Source organism: Cricetulus griseus, chromosome 4 (genome assembly GCF_003668045.3).
Source record: "Cricetulus griseus strain 17A/GY chromosome 4, alternate assembly CriGri-PICRH-1.0, whole genome shotgun sequence".
NCBI classification, from domain to species: Eukaryota; Metazoa; Chordata; class Mammalia; order Rodentia; family Cricetidae; genus Cricetulus; species Cricetulus griseus.
Genome location: NC_048597.1, coordinates 103318468 through 103337267, shown reverse-complemented (window position 1 = coordinate 103337267; position 18800 = coordinate 103318468). Strand labels below are relative to the sequence as shown.

General features: G+C 41.8%; 1 protein-coding gene across 8 annotated transcripts in view; it reads left to right on the top strand.

Annotated features, from left to right (window-relative positions):
• Clip1 (CAP-Gly domain containing linker protein 1) overlaps positions 1-16620 on the top strand; it is a 111724-nt gene extending 95104 nt beyond the window's left edge. For all 8 annotated transcript variants that reach the window (XM_027413982.2, XM_035443320.1, XM_027413981.2 and 5 more), the window contains 6 exons: positions 4250-4302; positions 10412-10529; positions 10606-10756; positions 11300-11349; positions 14336-14460; positions 14962-16620. In XM_027413982.2, coding sequence (XP_027269783.1) covers positions 4250-4302; positions 10412-10529; positions 10606-10756; positions 11300-11349; positions 14336-14460; positions 14962-15187 — 723 coding nt within the window. In that variant the 3' untranslated portion in view covers positions 15188-16620. The remainder of the gene's footprint in view (positions 1-4249; positions 4303-10411; positions 10530-10605; positions 10757-11299; positions 11350-14335; positions 14461-14961) is intronic.
• The last annotated feature ends 2180 nt before the right edge of the window (positions 16621-18800 follow it).

Here is an 18800-nt window from a genome sequence, read left to right as displayed (position 1 = left end):
AGCACCTACTGCGTGTGTTTTAGATTCCAGCAGAAGCAGAACAGAAAGTGCATGCCCCGTGTTACTCAAGTGGCTTTACTGAGCCTGTGGGGTCAGAATTGGTGTTGACTCTGAGTTTCTCTGAGGTCCTCATTTCACCTACACTTGTATAGCTTAGTTTAAATGATGGGCTGAAAGTCAAGCAAAGTACTTAGTATGCTTTTTGTCCATGTGTCTCACCTTCGCCACTTCTTATTTGTTCTCCTTTTTAAAGATTTATTTCCTTTTATTTTATATGTATGAGTGTCTTCCTTGAGTTTGTGTCTGTGCGGCCGGCATGTGCATTTAGCACCAATGGAGGCCAGAAGGCATTGAGTCCTCTGGAACTGGACTTACAGGCAGGTGTGAGCCACCATGTGTGTACGGGGAACTGAATCAGGCAGGGTTCCCTACAAGAGCAGCCAGTGCTCTTAGCTGCTGAGCTGTCTCTAGCTCCCTCTGTTTTTTGTTGTTTCTTCAAACAGGGTTTCTCTGTGTAGACCAGGCTGGCCTTGAATTTTCAGAGATCCTCCTGCCTCTGCTTCCCAAATGCTGGGATTAAAGGTGTGCACCACTACTGCCTGGTCTCTCTCTTGTTTTTGATGTGAGCTCTTTTGTACTCTCCTGGTTTAATAACCCCAAACTGTGATCATTTGTGTACAGCTTTCATTGCACGCTTTTTCTCGTAATACTAACCTTTCATCCCCCCCCCCCCAGTCATCTGAATTTCCTTTTAAGCTTAAATTATGAAAATGTAAAGCATATGCAGGGGTGGGGACCACCCAGTGCTGTGCTCCCATATCAGACGCCACTGGTGATGAGTCTGTGGCTGCTCCTGTTTCACTAATGCTCCACAACCTTCTACAGTTTTTTGTTTGTTTGTTTGTTTTGTTTTTCGAGACAGGGTTTCTCTGTGGCTTTGGGGCCTATCCTGGAACTAGCTCTTGTAGACCAGGCTGGCCTCGAACTCACAGAGATCCACCTGCCTCTGCCTCCTGAGTGCTGGGATTAAAGGCGTGAGCCACCAACGCCCAGCTCCTTCTACAGTTTTAACTGAGTGGTTTTTGTTTTTGAGACAGGGTCTTGCTATGCAGCCCAGACTGATCTCAAACTCTACATTCTCTGCCTCAGTCTCCTGAGTGTGGAGATTATAGGCCTAGACTACTAGACCTAGATACCCTAAATTGCTAGATTTGTTTGGCTTTTGATTTTTGAGGCAGGGTCTCTATATAAACTGATCTCAAACTCCCAATAGCCATTCCTCTGCCCACTCAGTGACTGCTGGGGTTATAGGTTATGCCACCATTCCTGATGACCTGAGAATTATTTTTAAATGAACTTATAAATTTTCCTTTCCATCTTTTGTTTTTGTTTTAGAACTGGTTTATTGTATTGCCCAGGCCAGTCTTGAAGTGGACTCAAAATGATTCTCTTGCCCAGCCTCCTGAATGACTAGTACTACAGGCATGCTCCATCATGCCTGGTTGTGAAAAAATTAGTCATAATTATTCCTTATCAGTTGAATGTATATTCTTCATATGTCATGTTGAACATTCTCCAAGGCAGAGCAGACCATATATTAAGCTGGCATTTTCAGTCAAGTAAAAAGTTGAGTTTTTTGTTTTTGTTTTTGTTTTTTTGCAACAGGGTATCTCTGTGTAGCTTTGGAGCCTGCCCTGGAACTTGCTCTGTAGATCAGGCTGGCCTCCAACTCAGAGATCTGCCTGTCTCTGCCGCCCAAGTGCTAGTATAAGTGTATGCCACACCCGCCCAGCTAAAAGTTGAAATATTTTAAAGTCTGACTATAGTACTATGAAGTTAAAAATTGTAATAAAAGGAAAGTAGGGAAATTCCAAATATCATTTACCCTTATATCTCTGCCTTCTTCAACTTAGCATAATAACCTAGAAAAAGTACCCATGTTGTTATATATAGCAGAAATTTTGATTTAACTTTTAAATTTATTATTTATTGATAGTCTGTCTCTGTCTGTGGCTCCAGAGTGCTGGTCTGAAGATGTGTGCCACCACTCCAGGCCAGAGCTTGCTTTCTAGTGCTCTTCACCAAAAGGAAGCAGCAGTCCTTGGAGAAGTGGCTGATTTTAGGGCTAGGGTAGCAGAGTAAGATAAGTCTGAGACAGCAGCAAAGTGTTCAAAGAATAATGAGGATCAGTCAAAAGCATATCAGACCAAATGTGAATCGATTTGATTATCAAAAGAAATCATCTTTAATCCCAGCAGGTCTCTGAGTCTACAGAACGAGTTCTAGGATAGCCAAGGCTGTTACACAGAGAAACCCTATCCCAAGAAACCAAACAATAACAACAACAGCAAAAAACAGCAAATTCTCAGTTTTTTCTTTTAAAATACTGTTTCATCTTTTGTGAATTTGTGTATATGAGTGAGTGAGTGTGAGTGAGTGAGTGTGTGGATGTGGGTGTGTGTTGGAACTCCTTCATGAGAACAACTTTCTACAGTTCAGCTCTTTTATTTTGTGGTTTGTTGAGACAGGGTCTTTCTATCTTTCCTTTGCTGGCCTGAAATTCAGCCTGGATCAATCAGGCTGAACACGAACTCATGGGTGTAATTTTGAGACAAAGTTTCATTATGTAGCCCAGATAGTTCTTAAACTCACAGGAATCCTCCTGCTTCAGCCTCCTAAATACTGGGATTACAGATGTGATCTGTCACATCTGCCTTCATTCTTTAATTATAAAATAGGACTTATAAAAGTATAAAATTTTATAACTTACATATAAGTTACAAAATGGACACAATGGCACATACCTCTAACCCCGGCACAGGGAAAGCTGAGGCAGGAGGGTTATTGTGTGTTTGGGATGAGAACATGAAACCCTGCTTCAAAAACAACAAAGGAATAAAAAGGAAGGAAGAAGTGGGAACCTTTCTCAGCTCTGCATTTTTCATTCCAGATGTTGTCCTTCCTTTTCTTTTCATTTTCAAAGTTGCCACCCTCTGTTTTTGGTCCTTTCACTCTTAAAAACTTTAAAACATATTCCTATGAATTATACATGCCGTAAAAGTGTGGTTTTTATTGTTTTTATTAGGTGTGTTTGTGTCCATGTGCCAGGGTGGTACGTGGAAGTCGGAGAACAACTTGTAGCAGTTGGTTCTCTCCCATTCTACCATGTGGTTTCTGGGGATTGAACTCAGGTCATCAGGCTTAGCGGCTGTGCACTTGCTTCTTGACCCACTTTGTCAGCCCTCCAAGCCTGTATTAAGGACTAGAAAGCAGAGAGACTCTAGTGAAAAACTTGGATGACAAGCCTTTTAGATTTCATGATAAATGTACACTCATATTCTGCACATAATGCATGCACACTTTGATTTTTTTGAAAGCTGGTCATGGTGCTTCATGTCTGTATAACAGCAGCAAGTGTCTTTACCTGCTGAGTACTCCCCGGCCCTTGTTTGTGTTATTTTATGGGATAACAGTAACAACAGGATTTTATAACAAAATGAAAAAACTGCAGGGAATTCTTTTGTGAACTCCTTGTTTTGTAGATAACAGGCAAGTATCTTTGCTGGATGTGTGTTGAATCAGTAGATGAGTCACAAGGGCTCTGCAAAGAAGAGGTGGCCTTTTTCTTGACTTCTGCAAGTTCCTGACACTGACCCCTCTGATCTAAATAAAGCAGCCAGAATGCTAATGGTGGAGCTGTCATTCAATGAACAAACATTTATTGAAAGTTTAACATATACTGTATAGGACTAGGATGGTAACTTTAACCTATATCCCAGGACTCTGGAGGTGGGAACTGGAGGATAAAGAGTTCAAAGCCATTGTTGGCCACATAGCAGATTCTAGGCCAGCCTGGACTACATGAGACTGTGTTTTAAAAAGAGATGGGTATGGTTTTGCACACCTTTAGTCTCAACATTGGAGAGGCAGAGGGCGGGGGATCTGGTCTATATAGTGAGTTCCAATCCAGCAAGGGTTACATGGTAAGACCCTGCCTCAAAAAAAAGGCTATATTCTGTTCAGAGTGCTATGATGTAATATTTCTGATTCTCAGGCCTATCAGAAAGGGTGAGCCATCAGATCATAAGCAATTTTAACGTAGTAGCTATCCCCTTGGTGGTGACTTCTTGCCAGAGTCACTGCTTGAGAGAAGGCAGCGGCACTTGCAGCCCTGGAGCGAGTCGTGGGAAGGAGCAGTGGACCTTTGTGGACTTGCTATCAACTGAACTCTTTCTTTTTTGTTTTTCAGCTGGAAGAAGAAAGATCTGTACTCAATAATCAGTTGTTAGAAATGAAAAAGAGGTAGGCTCTCTGTGTGTTTACTGATGTGTGTGTTTGAAAAGGAATGCTTCAGAACGTGCCATGGGTACTAGATTGTAGAAAACAGTCAACTTCTTATATTCAGAAAATGGCATTGTGATGTTTGAGTGCTTGCAGCTGACAAATTGTAAAGATCCATTTATGCAAGTTTCAGAAATTTTAAATTTTAAACCATTTTCAATTGCATTTACTCAGAAGTGCTCTACTAATTCAGATTGCCTCATATCGATGGTTTTAGTAACAAACATTATTATAATTGCATACATAGTAACCAGTTTAGATATAATACTGATTTCAGTTATGGGAAAGCTTGAGTTTTCAATAATAGGTAATACTACTTTGTTTCTATTATTCATTATCCTCCATAATATTTTATAACTTCCCAAGCTCTTTTGAGTAGAGCTAAATGTGGTCCATACACATGAAATATTTAGGCCAGATCAGGGTAAAATATGCCTATAATTCTAGCACTCAGGAGACTGAGGTTGGAGAATCATAAGTTTGAATCCAACCTGTGCTACACTGCAAAATCCTGCTTTAAAAAACTAAAATAAAAGCTGGGCAGTGTTAGAGCACGCCTTTAATGCCAACACTTGGGAGGCAGAAGCAGATGGGTCTCTGAGTTGCAGGACAGCCAGGACTATGTAATGAGACCCCATACAAATAAATAATTTAATTAACATTAAGTAATTAAAGTAGGGCTTAAGAATATAACTCAGCAATAGAGAGCTTGCTTCACATGTGTGAGCTCCTGTGTTCACCCCCACACCAAAAACAAAACCACCAAAAACAAAACAAAACACCTATAATCTTTGGGAGTGAGGGAATCAGTAGTTTAGGGTCATCCTCCAGTACATACCAAGTTTGAGACCCTGTGCTTTAAAAGAGAGGAAATGAAAAACAGAAAAGAAACCCAGCCTACCCCCGATTTTTCCCAGGCTCTGAGGAACTGCTTTTTTTTTGTCAGAGCAGAGGATTCCCTTGTTACACTGATGTCTGACAGATGTGTCTTTCCCTTGGGAGTTCAAGGTTTTATTTAGCCTACCAAAATATTTGAATTACACAATGTGGATTGTTGTATTTTAGAAGCTGTTGGGCCTTGGTCCAACTCTCTGGATTTAATTAAGAAGCACTTAAGATTCATCAAGTGGTGGTTGTGCACACCTTTAATCCCAGCACTCAGGAGGCAGGGCAGAGGCCAGAAGATCTTTTGAGTTCATGGCCAGTCTGGTCTACACAGTGAGTTCTAGGACAACCAGGGCTATATATAGAGGCCACCCTGTCTTGAAAAAAACACACATATGTGAGCGAGCGAGTGAGCACGCACCCGAGCATGCGTGCACCCCCCCCCACCACACACACACTTGGGTTCCTTTGTTGAGTTTCACCAAGGTCTTTACTTTCTAGAATGCACATGTGTCTCACCATGGCCATGCTTCCACTGGACAGAAAAATAATGAGGATTTGTTCCTGCAGCTTTCTCAAAGGGGAACAAATGAAAGAAAATGGGCTGATGTAATATGTAATCCCTTTATATTTACACACACTTTTTAATTCACAAATTCATATAATCTCAAAACATCCCAATGGAACATGTAGGGTGTATGGCTCTTTTTATTTTATTTTATTTTTCTGAAATTGAAAAAGTTATAAAATAGTTTATATATTTAAACTGATTTTCTCTTGTTAATCAACCCTCATGGACAGTTACTTCTATTTTGGAAGACAGGATTTGAATGTATTTTAAAATAGCAACAAGTTACAAGTTAGACCCTTAAATGCCTCCCCAGTGTCAATTTGATAAGGATTCCTCTGTGGATATATGTTTATGATGGCTAACTCTGTCTATTCTGCCTAAAGGACTAAAGATTTTATGTGATCCTGATGTAAATACTTTCCAAAGACCTAAGCCATAACAGCACACAAACTTCTTTGTTGAAGCAGTCAATAGCCCGTCTGTGGTTTAAATTAGAAGGAAAGGCAGGAAGTGACCATGTTTTCATGGTCATAAGAGGGACTTGCAGGCCCCCACCATCAGGTGAATTAGGCCTGAGGAGTCAGTGTGAGAGCTCCAGCCCAGCTGTGTCAGATCCTGGGTTCCATACATCATTCCACCCCAGGAAAAGCCTTCTGTGGAATCTGAGGATCTTAAAGCTGCCCTGCCCCAAGCAGTAAAGCTAAGCTAAACTTGGGTGAGGTGGCTCAGTGGGTAAGAGGGCTTGCCACCAAGCCTGCCAACCTGTGTTTGATCCTTCAGACCCACATGGTAGAAGGAAAGAACTGATTCCAGCAAGTTGTTGTTCGACCTCCACACCCATGGCATGCACACCTACACACACATACAAAATAAATGAACAAATGAATGAGTTAATGAATAAATAGAATAACATTAAATTATAAGTCAAGCATGGTAGAATATGCCTGCAATCTCAGCACTTGAGAGGTAGACGACCAATTTGGCTATACGAGACTATCTTAAAGAGATCAGTAGTGTCTTCCTGTATTTGCTTTGTGGCTTTGGTAACTGTAAACATTATATTGCAGGCAAAATGTAGTGAAGATTTTTCTCTGAATTTAAAACTGTAATCATTTGAAAACTGGGTACAGTTGGACATACGTCTTTAAGAACAGGTTCCAGGCAGTGTATTGTCTCCCACTTTTAATCCCAGCACTAGGGAGGCAGAGGCAGGAAGGTCTCCTGAGTTCAAGGCTAGCCTGGTCTACACAGAGAGTTTCAGGCCAGTCAGGGTTACATAGTGACCCTGTCTTAAAACAAAACAAAAACAGGAGAGGGGGAAATCAGGTTCCCAGGGATCTGGCTGGTAAGGCAGAGTTGTCTAACTGCTGGAACTGGAGGCATCTGCTCCTCCACAGCTGCCCAGGCTGATGGTGCACACTGGGGAGCTAGCTTGCCTCCCATTTTGCTCTGGGTTTTTTAATATCAAAGAAGGAACAGCAAAGCCAAAGCTTTAGACATTAGTTTATGGGAGGTCTAAATTCAACTGGTAGTTCAGAATGTAAGCCCTGTGAGGAATGCAAGTAGTGCCTCCACTTCTGAAGCAGCCTGCGCTGCCCCAGCTCATTCAGCTCCCTGTGGATTGTAACTGTCTGACTGTCTCTGAGCTTGCGCTACTTACCAATGCTCACCTCATCCTCTCTTTTCCCTTTCCTACTCTTGCTTCCTTTGCTATATCTGTGTGTCTTTCATGGTAAGACTAAAGAAAGTCTATCCACGTTATAATAAATAAATCTCATATATTTTTAGTAAACCAAATTGTTGTATATATTTTTGGCTGCCTTTGTCCCTCTGTGTCTTGCTTTGTTTTGTAAAATATGCTCAGCAATGTGTATACACACACAACACACACACTTCTTTTTGAAATTGATACACAACAAAGAACTTGGGTGCAAATTTAGTTCTCATTACTATATTTACATTTTTCTTCATGTTTCTAATATTTGGTTCTTATTATCTTGCTTTTTAAAGCTTGCCCAGTAACACTTTAAGGTATTTCCTTCATTACTGAACTTTATTTCTTAAGTAAGTAGTAAGAGAAGAATCTGAGTGACACATTCCCTTGGATGATGGGACAAGAGTTTCTGGCCCTGAAGCCCTTCTTTCATACTGTGTTATCGTCCCTTTGTGTTATTGGTAGTATGAAGAAACCCTTCCAGCCAACATGGCTTAAACTGTTGGCTTCTCATACATTAGTAGTGTTGTCATGGATGGTTTAATTCAGCCCCTCTTGGTTTGTATAGAGGAATTAGGGCATAGAAATTGCCTAAGAAGCCATCATTGAAGACCTGTCACAAAGATGAGCTGCCTAGCCTTTGTGTCCTGTCATCTGGTAGACCTCGTGCTTACTTTCTTCCTCTTTCTTTTTCTTCTTTTAACATTTAATATGTGTTGAGGGGGTGCAGATTCTTATACCATGTGGATTCTCAGGATCAAACTCATCAGGCTTGGTGGCAGTGACTTCACTGAGCCATCTCTTTCTTCAGCATGAGAACTTTGCTTGGTTTGTATAGGAAACATCCTAGTTCCGTCTTAGCAAACTGCATGGCTCGGGTTGTATGTAGACAACATAAGCACAGAGTTGGGTTGGTGACCTTTCTGCTGCTTACTGGTGACTGTCCCTCCCCAATACTAAGTGCCCATGGGATCTTAGCCAGCTAGGTCTTGGCACAAAGAATGAATACACATCTGTCTTCAGCAAACCACAGTCCTGCTAACTTTTAGTTAAAACATTAAAAAAAAATTCAAATCTGAGTGCTACTTAAGATAAATGAAGTTCCAGAATTCATTTTTACAATAGAACAAAATACCAAATGTGTTTCAGAGAAATTCAGGAAACCCAAGTACACTGCATCTTTGGGTAGCACCAGAGCCTTACTTTGCACGTTGCAGAAATGCCTGCTTATTCCTCTACTCCAGAAGCCCTACTTTAACTCTAACACGGCCCCATTTCTTAGCATTCACTCAGGACTTGATGGGCCTTCCTTCCTAGTGTTATTAATACAGAGCCCTTCTGTAAAGTCTCAGATTCGTCTCTTACTACTTATTCTGGAGTGTAAAGATGTAAGCCACACAACGAGATCAATACAACACATTTATTTCCATCTTTGTGTAGAATTTCAGTTTACCATGAGCCATGAGAATTTTGTAATTCATGTGCCGGATACCTTGGGTCTCACTAACCAGCCATTCCTCTGCCATCTCTAACTTGGACCTCTGTTTCCTATTCCCTCAGTTGATTTGAAAACATACTAAATGCCACTTGCTCTGCATTCACCCACCTCTTCCCATAGAACTGGCAGTGACTTAATTCCTAGTTACAAACTCTTGCTGTTGACCGCCTCCACTGATGCAGTGTCTGAGATTGTGTGGCCTGAGCGCTAGCCTGAGACACTTTTCTCTTGTTTTATTTTCCCTAAAGTAATTTGGTGATACATGATTTGTTTATTAAAAATTAAGAACTTTTTATTTTAAAAACTGGTTTTAGGTCTATAGAAGTGTTATAAAGGTGGTGTAACCAGTTAATTTCCCTAGTTAGCTGTTCCACAGTACCAGGACCCAAACCACAAAGTCACCACTACTCAGTTCTCTGCACTTGTCCATCACAGTCAGTTTTCGCATCCATGATCCAAGCTAGGAAATAACCTTGCACTCATATGGTCCTGTCTCCTAAGTCTCTTCAGATCTGTGACAGTTCCTCACTAAGTTGTGCCTTTCATGACCTCAGCATGTGTGAATTCACAGCATAACTTTAAATACACCTGCACATCATACATATACACACCATACCTGCCGTCCTTTGAGGCTTACTCCCTTGTGTTTTGCCCGGCCTCCGTGTGTCCCCCTCATCCTTTCCTCTCTGGATCTGGACTCCACAGTGGACAGTTTCTCCAGATGTCTCTCCGGCCCTCTAGGGAGCCAGCAGAGAGCAGGAGCTAGGCTCTATGAACTGCCTCACTTCAGTTTTGCCCCTAACCTTTCAGCATTTCAATTCTATGTAGCCAGCTCCTTCTTCAGACTGATTGAAAAGCAGTTATCTTTCAGTTTTTGAATAATAATAATCTTTGCTACTGTTTTGGCTCACACAATCTTAAAAACACAACCTCAGAACTTACTGAAAAGTTACTGAAATTAGTGAGAACCAACTGATATTTCCAGCATCAAACTGCTCTGCATGACATTTGTATAATTGCTTTGCATGTATATATTTTAATTGTCATTGCTTGGTAATTATTTATTCCAGAAGTAACAATATTCAACGTGGGGTTCTATTTTGCTGTATTTTTTTTGGGGGGTGCAAAAATTTTTTAAAAATCTACATCTTCCAACAGTATTAACTTGTCTTTTTGAGTTCAAATGGATACAATGACATGCAGGTTCTGCATGCCTATGCATAGCTAAACCTTTTCTCCCTCGCAGTAAGTAAAATTTACAGGCATAACAGCCTTGATCCCTATGCAACTTCCCTGTTACATCTTTTTTTACAATGTTAACTAAAGTTACTCTCAACTCTGTTCTGAAACAGTTGCTTGTCCCCCACTGACTTCTGGAACTCTCTGAACTCTGGTCTTTTAGAGAATTCGAATACATAAAAGACTCTGATGAAGAGAAAGCTTCTTTGCAGAAATCCATCAGTCTCACCAGTGCCTTACTCACAGAGAAGGACGCCGAGCTGGAGAAGCTGAGGAATGAGGTAGGGTGCTGTGAGGATGGTCCCGATGCCATGTTCTGCCCCTCCTCCCAGTCTGAGCCCAATATCCGTGTTGCAGGTCACGGTGCTCCGGGGAGAGAACGCCTCTGCCAAGTCCCTGCATTCAGTTGTGCAGACACTGGAGTCTGATAAGGTGAAGCTTGAGCTCAAGGTCAAGAACTTGGAGCTTCAACTTAAGGAAAACAAGAGGCAGCTCAACAGCTCCTCAGGTAAACGATGCCCACGTGGTGCCCCCTCACCCCACTCTCCTCCCATTCCCATATTGTGCCTTCTCCGGGGGGCCTCTCCAAGGAGAGGTGCCTTTCCAATGTGGTGCCCAGCTTCCCTGCCTCATCCCACCCCTGGCTCTCCCACTGTTGAGTCCAACAAGGACTAGTCACAGGTATGCTTGGTGCTGAGTGTTCTCATGACATAACCACATAAGGCAGTATGTCACAGCTGCCATCATACAAGCAATCATGAGGTCTCAAAGTGCAAGGCAGCAAAGGAGAACAGAGATCACTGCATCCTTAAAAATCATACACCAGTACCTCATAGGTGGTTGTCTTGAGAGAGAATCCCTGAAGGGGCTGGGCTAGCATCTGTGAGACCCAGTAGCAGCCAGAGAGCAGGCTGGAACTTTTCCCCATTCTCAGACACACTTGAAAATCAGTGTCCTATGGCAGCCCATCATTGCAGCAACAAAGAATTAACTTGCAGTGTTTTCTAGTGAGCCCCCAATTGTTCATATTCTTCTTGTTTTTAAATCTAAGGTAATACTGATGCCCAGGCAGAAGAGGATGAGAGAGCCCAGGAGAGTCAGGTAATGCTCCTCCATTAGTGCTTCTGCTGTCCTCCTGTTCTTCAAAGTCAGTAGATATTTTGAGAGCTTAATGCATCCCTAGAGACTAAATGCTGAAAGTTTCAAAATGTACCCAGTAAAAAGTCTTCTAATTCCTGCTGTTCAGATTCCCACATCCCTGACACTGCTACCCACATCTTAACCTTTGCAGAGGTTTTGTTTTGTTGTGTTTTAATGTGGTGTGTGGTATGTTACAGCACATACCTACAGCTTTAGCACTTGGAAGGCTGAAATGGGATGATCATTGGAACCTTTGAGTTGGAGACTAGCTTCAACTCAGTGTGACATAGCAAGAGCCCCATCTCTAACACACACTCACTCACTCCAATATAAATAATCTAATCTCCCCTGATTTAATTTTTTTCTTTCTGTTTTTGGTTTTTGATACAGGGTTTCTCTGTGTAGCCCTGGCTGTCCTGGAACTGGCTCTTGTAGACCAGGCTGGCCTTGAACTCACAGAAATCCACCTGCCTCTGCCTCTGGAGTGCTGGGATTAAAGGTGTGCACCACTACTGCCCATTTTTTGTTTTTGTTTTTTTATCTTTTTTTGTTTGTTTGTTTTGAGACAGGGTTTCATGTGGCCCTAGTTTGTCTTTAACTTTTTGGTGCTTCTCTTGCCCCACCTCCCAATTGCTGGACCACAGGTGTGCATCACCAACATAGCTGGCTCCCTCTACAGTTTTTTTTTTTTTTTTTAAATAATGTATACAGTGTTCTGCCTAGAAGTATGCTTGCAGGCCAGAAGAGGACAGCAAATCTTGACAGATCGTTGTGAGCCACTTTGTGGGTGCTGGGAATTGAACTCAACCTCTGGTAGAGTAGCCAGTGCTCTTAACAGCTGAGCCATCTCTCCAGTCCCCTCTTATCCTTTCTTTAGTTGTATAGTATTCCATTGTGTAGATATTCCATAATTTAGTCAGTTCCCGTTTGGTACCAGGACATTATGATCCTTCTAAGCTTATGTGCATATTATAAACAGTGCTGCAAAGAAACAGCTGTCAGACTCAAACTGACTGGGAATTAGCTTTGTCTCTTAGTGTGTCTCATAGGCATAGTACAGAATTAACATTGTTTTCTCTCCCCTCTTCCCCGTTTCCTTTCTGCTTCCATTTGTTTCTGCTGCTGCTGCCAACACTTTTCTTCCCATCAGCAAATGGTTTGTTTTATGCTTTATTTGTGTACACATGTGCGTGTGGCTGTGTGTATGGTTTCCTAGTCCTTGCAGTGGAGCTCCTAACAGAATGACTTAGAAGATGCAACTCGAAAGACAGGTGTGGGGGCTGGAGAGGTGGCTCAGTGGTTAAGAGCAACAGTTTCTCTTACAGAGGACCAGGTTCAGTTCCCAGTGTTCATATGGTGGTCTACAACCATCCTTAACTCCTGACCTCCACAGTCCACACAGGCACAATACTCACATACATAGAATAAACTTAAATAAAAAAAGAACCAGGTGTGGTGGCATATCCCTGTAGTCCCAGCACTCAAGAAGCAGAGACAGGGAGATCTCTCTGTTAGTTTTTTGAGGCCAGCTGCAATGTGAGACCATGTCTTAAAAAAAAGGGTGGGGGTAAAGTTCAAGGCCACCCTCTGCCACAAAGTGAATTGGGTTTTGGGTTTTGTTTTGTTTGTTTCAAATAGGGAATAACTTGTATAGAACAGGCTGGCTTCAAAGTAATAGGGGGCAGCCTGCGTCGGCCTCCTGAGTGCTGGGATTAGAGGTGTACATCATTACCAATTTAAGGCCAGCCTGGGAAATGAAGCAAGAATCTTATCTAAAAAAGAAAAGAAGGAGGGGGGGGGAATTTCGTGTGTTGTGTGTGTGTGTGTTGAGAAACTTCAATGTAGAGAAATGAAACCTTTTACTTTGTAAAATAGGGGAAAATGTTTTGATTTTGAGTACCTTTGATTCACAAGGGCGTGCAGTGTTCAGGACACTTTGTTGTGCTTGCTGCCCAGCTATTCGTGGAACAGATACCCTTCCTATATATATGTCACACATGCCACATCTCTCCTCGGCAGAATGGGAGCTTGGCCTTTGCTGTGAAGCCCTGCATCTTCCCTGAAGATGTTCTGGTGTGCTGTCCTGTTGCTGAGCAGTCAAGTGACCTGAAGAAAAGTTCCATGTCACTTTTTCAAATCTACATATCAAAAAGTTCTGAGTCAGTTCTAGATTTTAGACTCTTTTAATGCTTATTTAATTGTTGACTTATATATGAATCCAGAAAATGAACCCAGGACTTCACACATACCAGGCAGAGCTCTGCCACTAAACTGTATTTTCAGCCCTGGATACACACACACACACACACACACACACACACACACACACACACACACACACACACACACACACGAAAAATAAACCATGCCTGTGTATTCATAATGTAAAATTATGACTGTGGTCAGTATAAGGTGTTCTGTTTTGCTGAAAAATATCAGTAGCATTTCACTAATCCACAGATTAGTGATTTAAGTGTAATGTCATGAGTCTGAATGACAAGTGAAGTTTATCCATTTCCAGCTTCAGATTCAATGTGAATTTAAAGTGTTTAAATATACCCTCAGGAGGCAGAGACAAGCAGATCTCTGTGAGTTTGAGACCAGCCTGGTCTACAAGAGCTAGTTCCAGGACAGCCTCCAAAGCTACAGAGAAACCCTGTCTCGAAAAAAAAAAAATATACACTGAGAGATGGGAAAGTTAAAGAAACCTCCTTGCCTCCTTCACCTAGCTATGATCTCATTCCAGCTAGCTGTAGTTAGTCCTGCACCCTCAGCTTGCCTGTTCCTTGGTGAGACTGGAAAGCTCTGCTGCAGGCATAGTTGGTCCTGCCATGATACATGCCTACAGATATAGTGTGTGCATGTACTTCCCAATTTCTAGACTCCAGCTGTATGTAGATTAGGCATTTACATACCTAACTACCTTTTTTTTCTTTTAAAAAATCAGATTGATTTCCTCAATTCAGTAATAGTGGACCTTCAAAGAAAGAATCAAGACCTCAAGATGAAGGTGGAGATGATGTCTGAAGCTGCGCTGAATGGCAACGGGGATGACCTGAATAGTTATGACAGGTATGACAGAGCTCAGCCCATCACAAGAGATTTGAGTGTCAGTGGTCAGCTTCTCCAGTGGTTGTCAGATAAAAAGAATCAGTTGCTGTGTACCCACTTTGCCAGGACAAACCACCATACATCTGGCGAGAGTGACAGAGCACAGTGGTCCAACCTGCGAATTTGTTTAGCTTCAGTTTGTGTGTGTGGTTATTTTGCCAGCATGTAAATATACACCACATGTGTGCCTGGTGCCCTTGGAGGCCAGAAGATGACATCAGATGCCCTGGAACTGTAGTTACAATTTTGAGTCACCTTGTGGGTACTGGGAACTCTATTTTTAACAGCTGAGCCATCTCTCCAGCCTATACTGCACATTCTACAAAGCTTTGTCCTGGCTTTCCTGGAAACCCTAGATGTGGCTGTCATTAGTCTCTATGTGTTTTTAAATTCTCTGTGAGTACTGTGACCTCCTGAATGTCTTCTGACCAACTTCCTGATTTTCTGTGTTGACATTTGTAGTGATGACCAGGAGAAACAATCCAAGAAGAAACCCCGCCTCTTCTGTGACATTTGTGACTGCTTTGATCTTCATGATACAGAGGACTGCCCCACGCAGGCACAGATATCAGAAGATCCTCCACATTCTACACATCACGGCAGCCGGAGCGAGGAGAGGCCATACTGTGAGATCTGTGAGATGTTTGGGCACTGGGCAACCAACTGCAATGACGATGAGACCTTCTGAGGGAGCTTCAAGGGCGGGACTGGGCTTCCTCAAACTCCGACATCTAAGCAGCTTTCCACCAGCATCGTGAGTGCAACTAAAGAAGAACTTATTTTTTGACCCCGTCAGCAAATCTAAGAAAATATTTTGATCTTCAGCACATTATCCCTTCATTTCCCCTCATAAGCTAAAATAAATATTTGGTAGGTGGGCTTTCACTTCCATCTTCATTTTCTGGATTTTTGAGATTTAAGACATTGCACCGGGTACCATTACTTTTTTGTTCCTAGAGAAACATCGTGGGACAAGCTGGACTCTGCCAATATCTTATTTAAGAAACATTAAATTATGCCGTTATTTCCTATATTTGCACTAAAATATTTCCTGGCTACATATGTATATATAGGGTTTTTGTTGTTATTGTTGATATTACGCTTTAACACTGGAATGAGTTGCAAAAAGTGTGCCACTTTACATTTTCATGTATTCAGTTAAATAATTTTATTCCTAAATATCCAAGCTCTCTGCACTACCTGCTCTCAGTAGTGCCTTTTTCCAGGCTTGACAATACATAGGTGTGATTATAAATCATGAAACAGGTAAAAGGGAGGGGAAAGCCCCAAACTGCTATGGGGACATTTATAATCTATATGCTGCACCCATGGACCCAACAGTGGTGTTTTCTTGTCAGTTTTACATAATTTCAACCTCTATATATTATATGTACATATATATATATATATATTTTAAAATCTATATTTTGGGGAAAAGTATATACACTGTGTCTTCTTTTCAGATTTTTTTACCTTTATGACAAAGAAAACACATAAAAGGCTTATCAGGATGTAACTGACTAGGCATCTGTGGCTATACCTGTTGTCTTCCATTCTATGTTTCCTAACCAGATCTGAGGAGCTGAGACAACGACCTCCACCTGTTTGGTTTTGTTTCCCCTCTTTAGCAAATAATCCCAGTAGTGAACTAAGCCACTCTACAACAGCAAAACTAATTGATCTACTTTATATGTTTGTGGGTTTTTTACTGTATTTTTTAATGAATGTACGATGAGAAATTCATTAATAATTTTGAATTTTCTTATCACAAAAAGATAAAACGAAGGACCTCAACATACAAAAGAGTTTATCAGTCTGAGTCTGTCTTCACTTGAATGTTTGTTTTTGAGAATATGTAAAAAGGAATTAAATGCACCTTCATGCAGCCTGCATAAGAACTTCCATCATTGTATATATAAGCCTTTGCCATATTGCCCCACAAGATTATCCACTGTGCTTGATGAGTGAACATTAAACAAATCTGTTACCAGTTGACATTTTTGGTTAATAAAACTATAGGAATTATTTCACAAACAAAATATGTAAAGCAGTATTAAAATCTGAGTTATGTACCTACTTTAATAAATAGATTCTTTTTTTCTGCCAGTGGTAGTAAACACATGATTGGGATGATTTGTCATTTTTTTTCTTCAAGTAAGAAAGCACAGTTTTGGCCGGGCAGTGGTAGTGCACACCTTTAATCCCAGCACTCGGGAGACAGAGGCAGGTGGATCTCTGTGAGTTTGAGTCTAGCCTGGTCTACAAGAGCTAGTTACAGAGCAGCCAGGACTGTCATACAGAGAAACTCTGTTTCAGGGGATGGAAATGGGGGGAGAGCCCTTTAGATCTAAAAGATAATCCCTTGCTGCCTCTACCACTAAACCACTAAGCCACAATGACAGTTCAGAAAATAGCTCTTTCCACTTCAATAGAACAACTTGATAATCAACTGTAAGAAATTCTGAGTTCGAGGTCAGCCTGGTCTACAGAGTGAGTTCCAGGACAGCCAGGGCTACTCAGAGAAACTCTGTCCTAACAAAATAACAAAATGTCAGCAGGAGCTGGATATATAGTTCAGTGTTCCAGTGCATGCCCAACACGCATGAAGACCTGGGTTCAATCCCTAGCACCACACAAATGCCAAAGGCAGCTTCCTGAGGTTCATTGATTTGGATATTGTTTGGGAATGGTGTGGCTTGCTTGGGAATGATGATGCCAATCACTGAAACAAGGAAAAGATACAGAACCGAGCGTGGTGGCAAGTACCTCGTCCCTGCTTTGGGAAGATGGAGATTGGAGGATCAAAAAAAGTTCAAGGTCTTCCCTGGACAATTAGCAAGTTCGAGGCTAGCCTGGGATACATGAGAGAGAACCTGGGGAGGTAGCTCAGTCAGGACATGGGTTTGAACCCAGAATCCACAGAGTTGAGCATAGTGGCACACAGTTGTGATCCTAGTACAGAGGAAACAGATAGACAGGCCCTAGGTGCTAACTGACCAGCTGGCCTAACCTACTTGGCAAGTTTCAAGTCAGTGAAAGAAGTTTACGAAAGTGATTGGCACCTCAGGAATGACAACTGAGGTTGGCCTCTGTCCTCAGTGTGTGCCTGCACTTGCATGTGTGCACACATAAATGCCAGGAGCTAGCAGGCTTTAATCTCTGTAAGGTTCCACTGTTAACCAAAAGAGAGGATGCTACCAATTCAACTGATGTGGATTTTGGGAATTGGAATGGAGACATCCAATCCTGACTGGGGCTGGTAGATTGATAGGAGTTAAAGGCCAGCCTGGCCTCTATGATGAGACCGTGTCTCAAGGTAGGAGTGGAGTGGGTGTACAAAGATTGAAAATGCTTCCAACCCAACAGAGGAAGAATGTCTCAGAAGATCACACAACCTCTTGGAAGGATCCTGGGCTTCCAAGTGACTTCATGAAACACCATCAACCAATTCTGTTCACACAAGAACATTAGAGACACATTTCAAAAAAAAAAAAAAAAGAAAAGAAAAGAAAAAAGAATCAAAAGAAGCCACGTGTAGTATACATCTGTCACCCCAATACTTGGGAGGGAGGTCAAAAGTTCGAGGTCATCCTCAGCTACATAGTGAGTTCAACACCTCCTGGACTATATGAGGCCGTGTAAGAAGCTGGAAAAAAAACTGATTTTTTTTTGTTATTGTTATTGTTGTTTGAGACAGGGTTTCTTTTGTGAACCATTCAAAAATTAAATGTCTTGGGTAATCCCCAGCATATTAAGAAAAAAAGTATAAGTGGGACTGACGCGGTGGAGGATGGGAACAGATACTCTACACTCCATATCCTAAAAAGGAGTGTCTACACATAACAGTTATTGCTATCTTAGTACACACTATTAACAGCTTGCTTGCCTTTAACTCTCCAGATGGCCTTATAGGAACACAAAGTTGACACTAGCTGATTCAGCTCAGGCTTCCAGATGTTAAGAGGTAATGTAGCTGACCACCTAACCAGAGGGATGACACTGAGCTCCTAAACAATTGACAGCCCTGTGCACTTCCTTCACCCCCTCCCACCAGTAGGCCTTCAGATTCATGGCTGGAGAGATGGCTTAATGGTTAAGAGCATTTACTACTCTTCCCAGAGAACTGGTATTGTTTTCCTAGTACCCAGGTAACAACTCACAACCACCTGTAAATCCAGTTCCAGGGATCTGATGCCGAATGGGTACCTGCACTCAGATGCACGTATCCACATGCAACACACACACACACACACACACACACACAACACACACACACACACACACACACACACACACACACA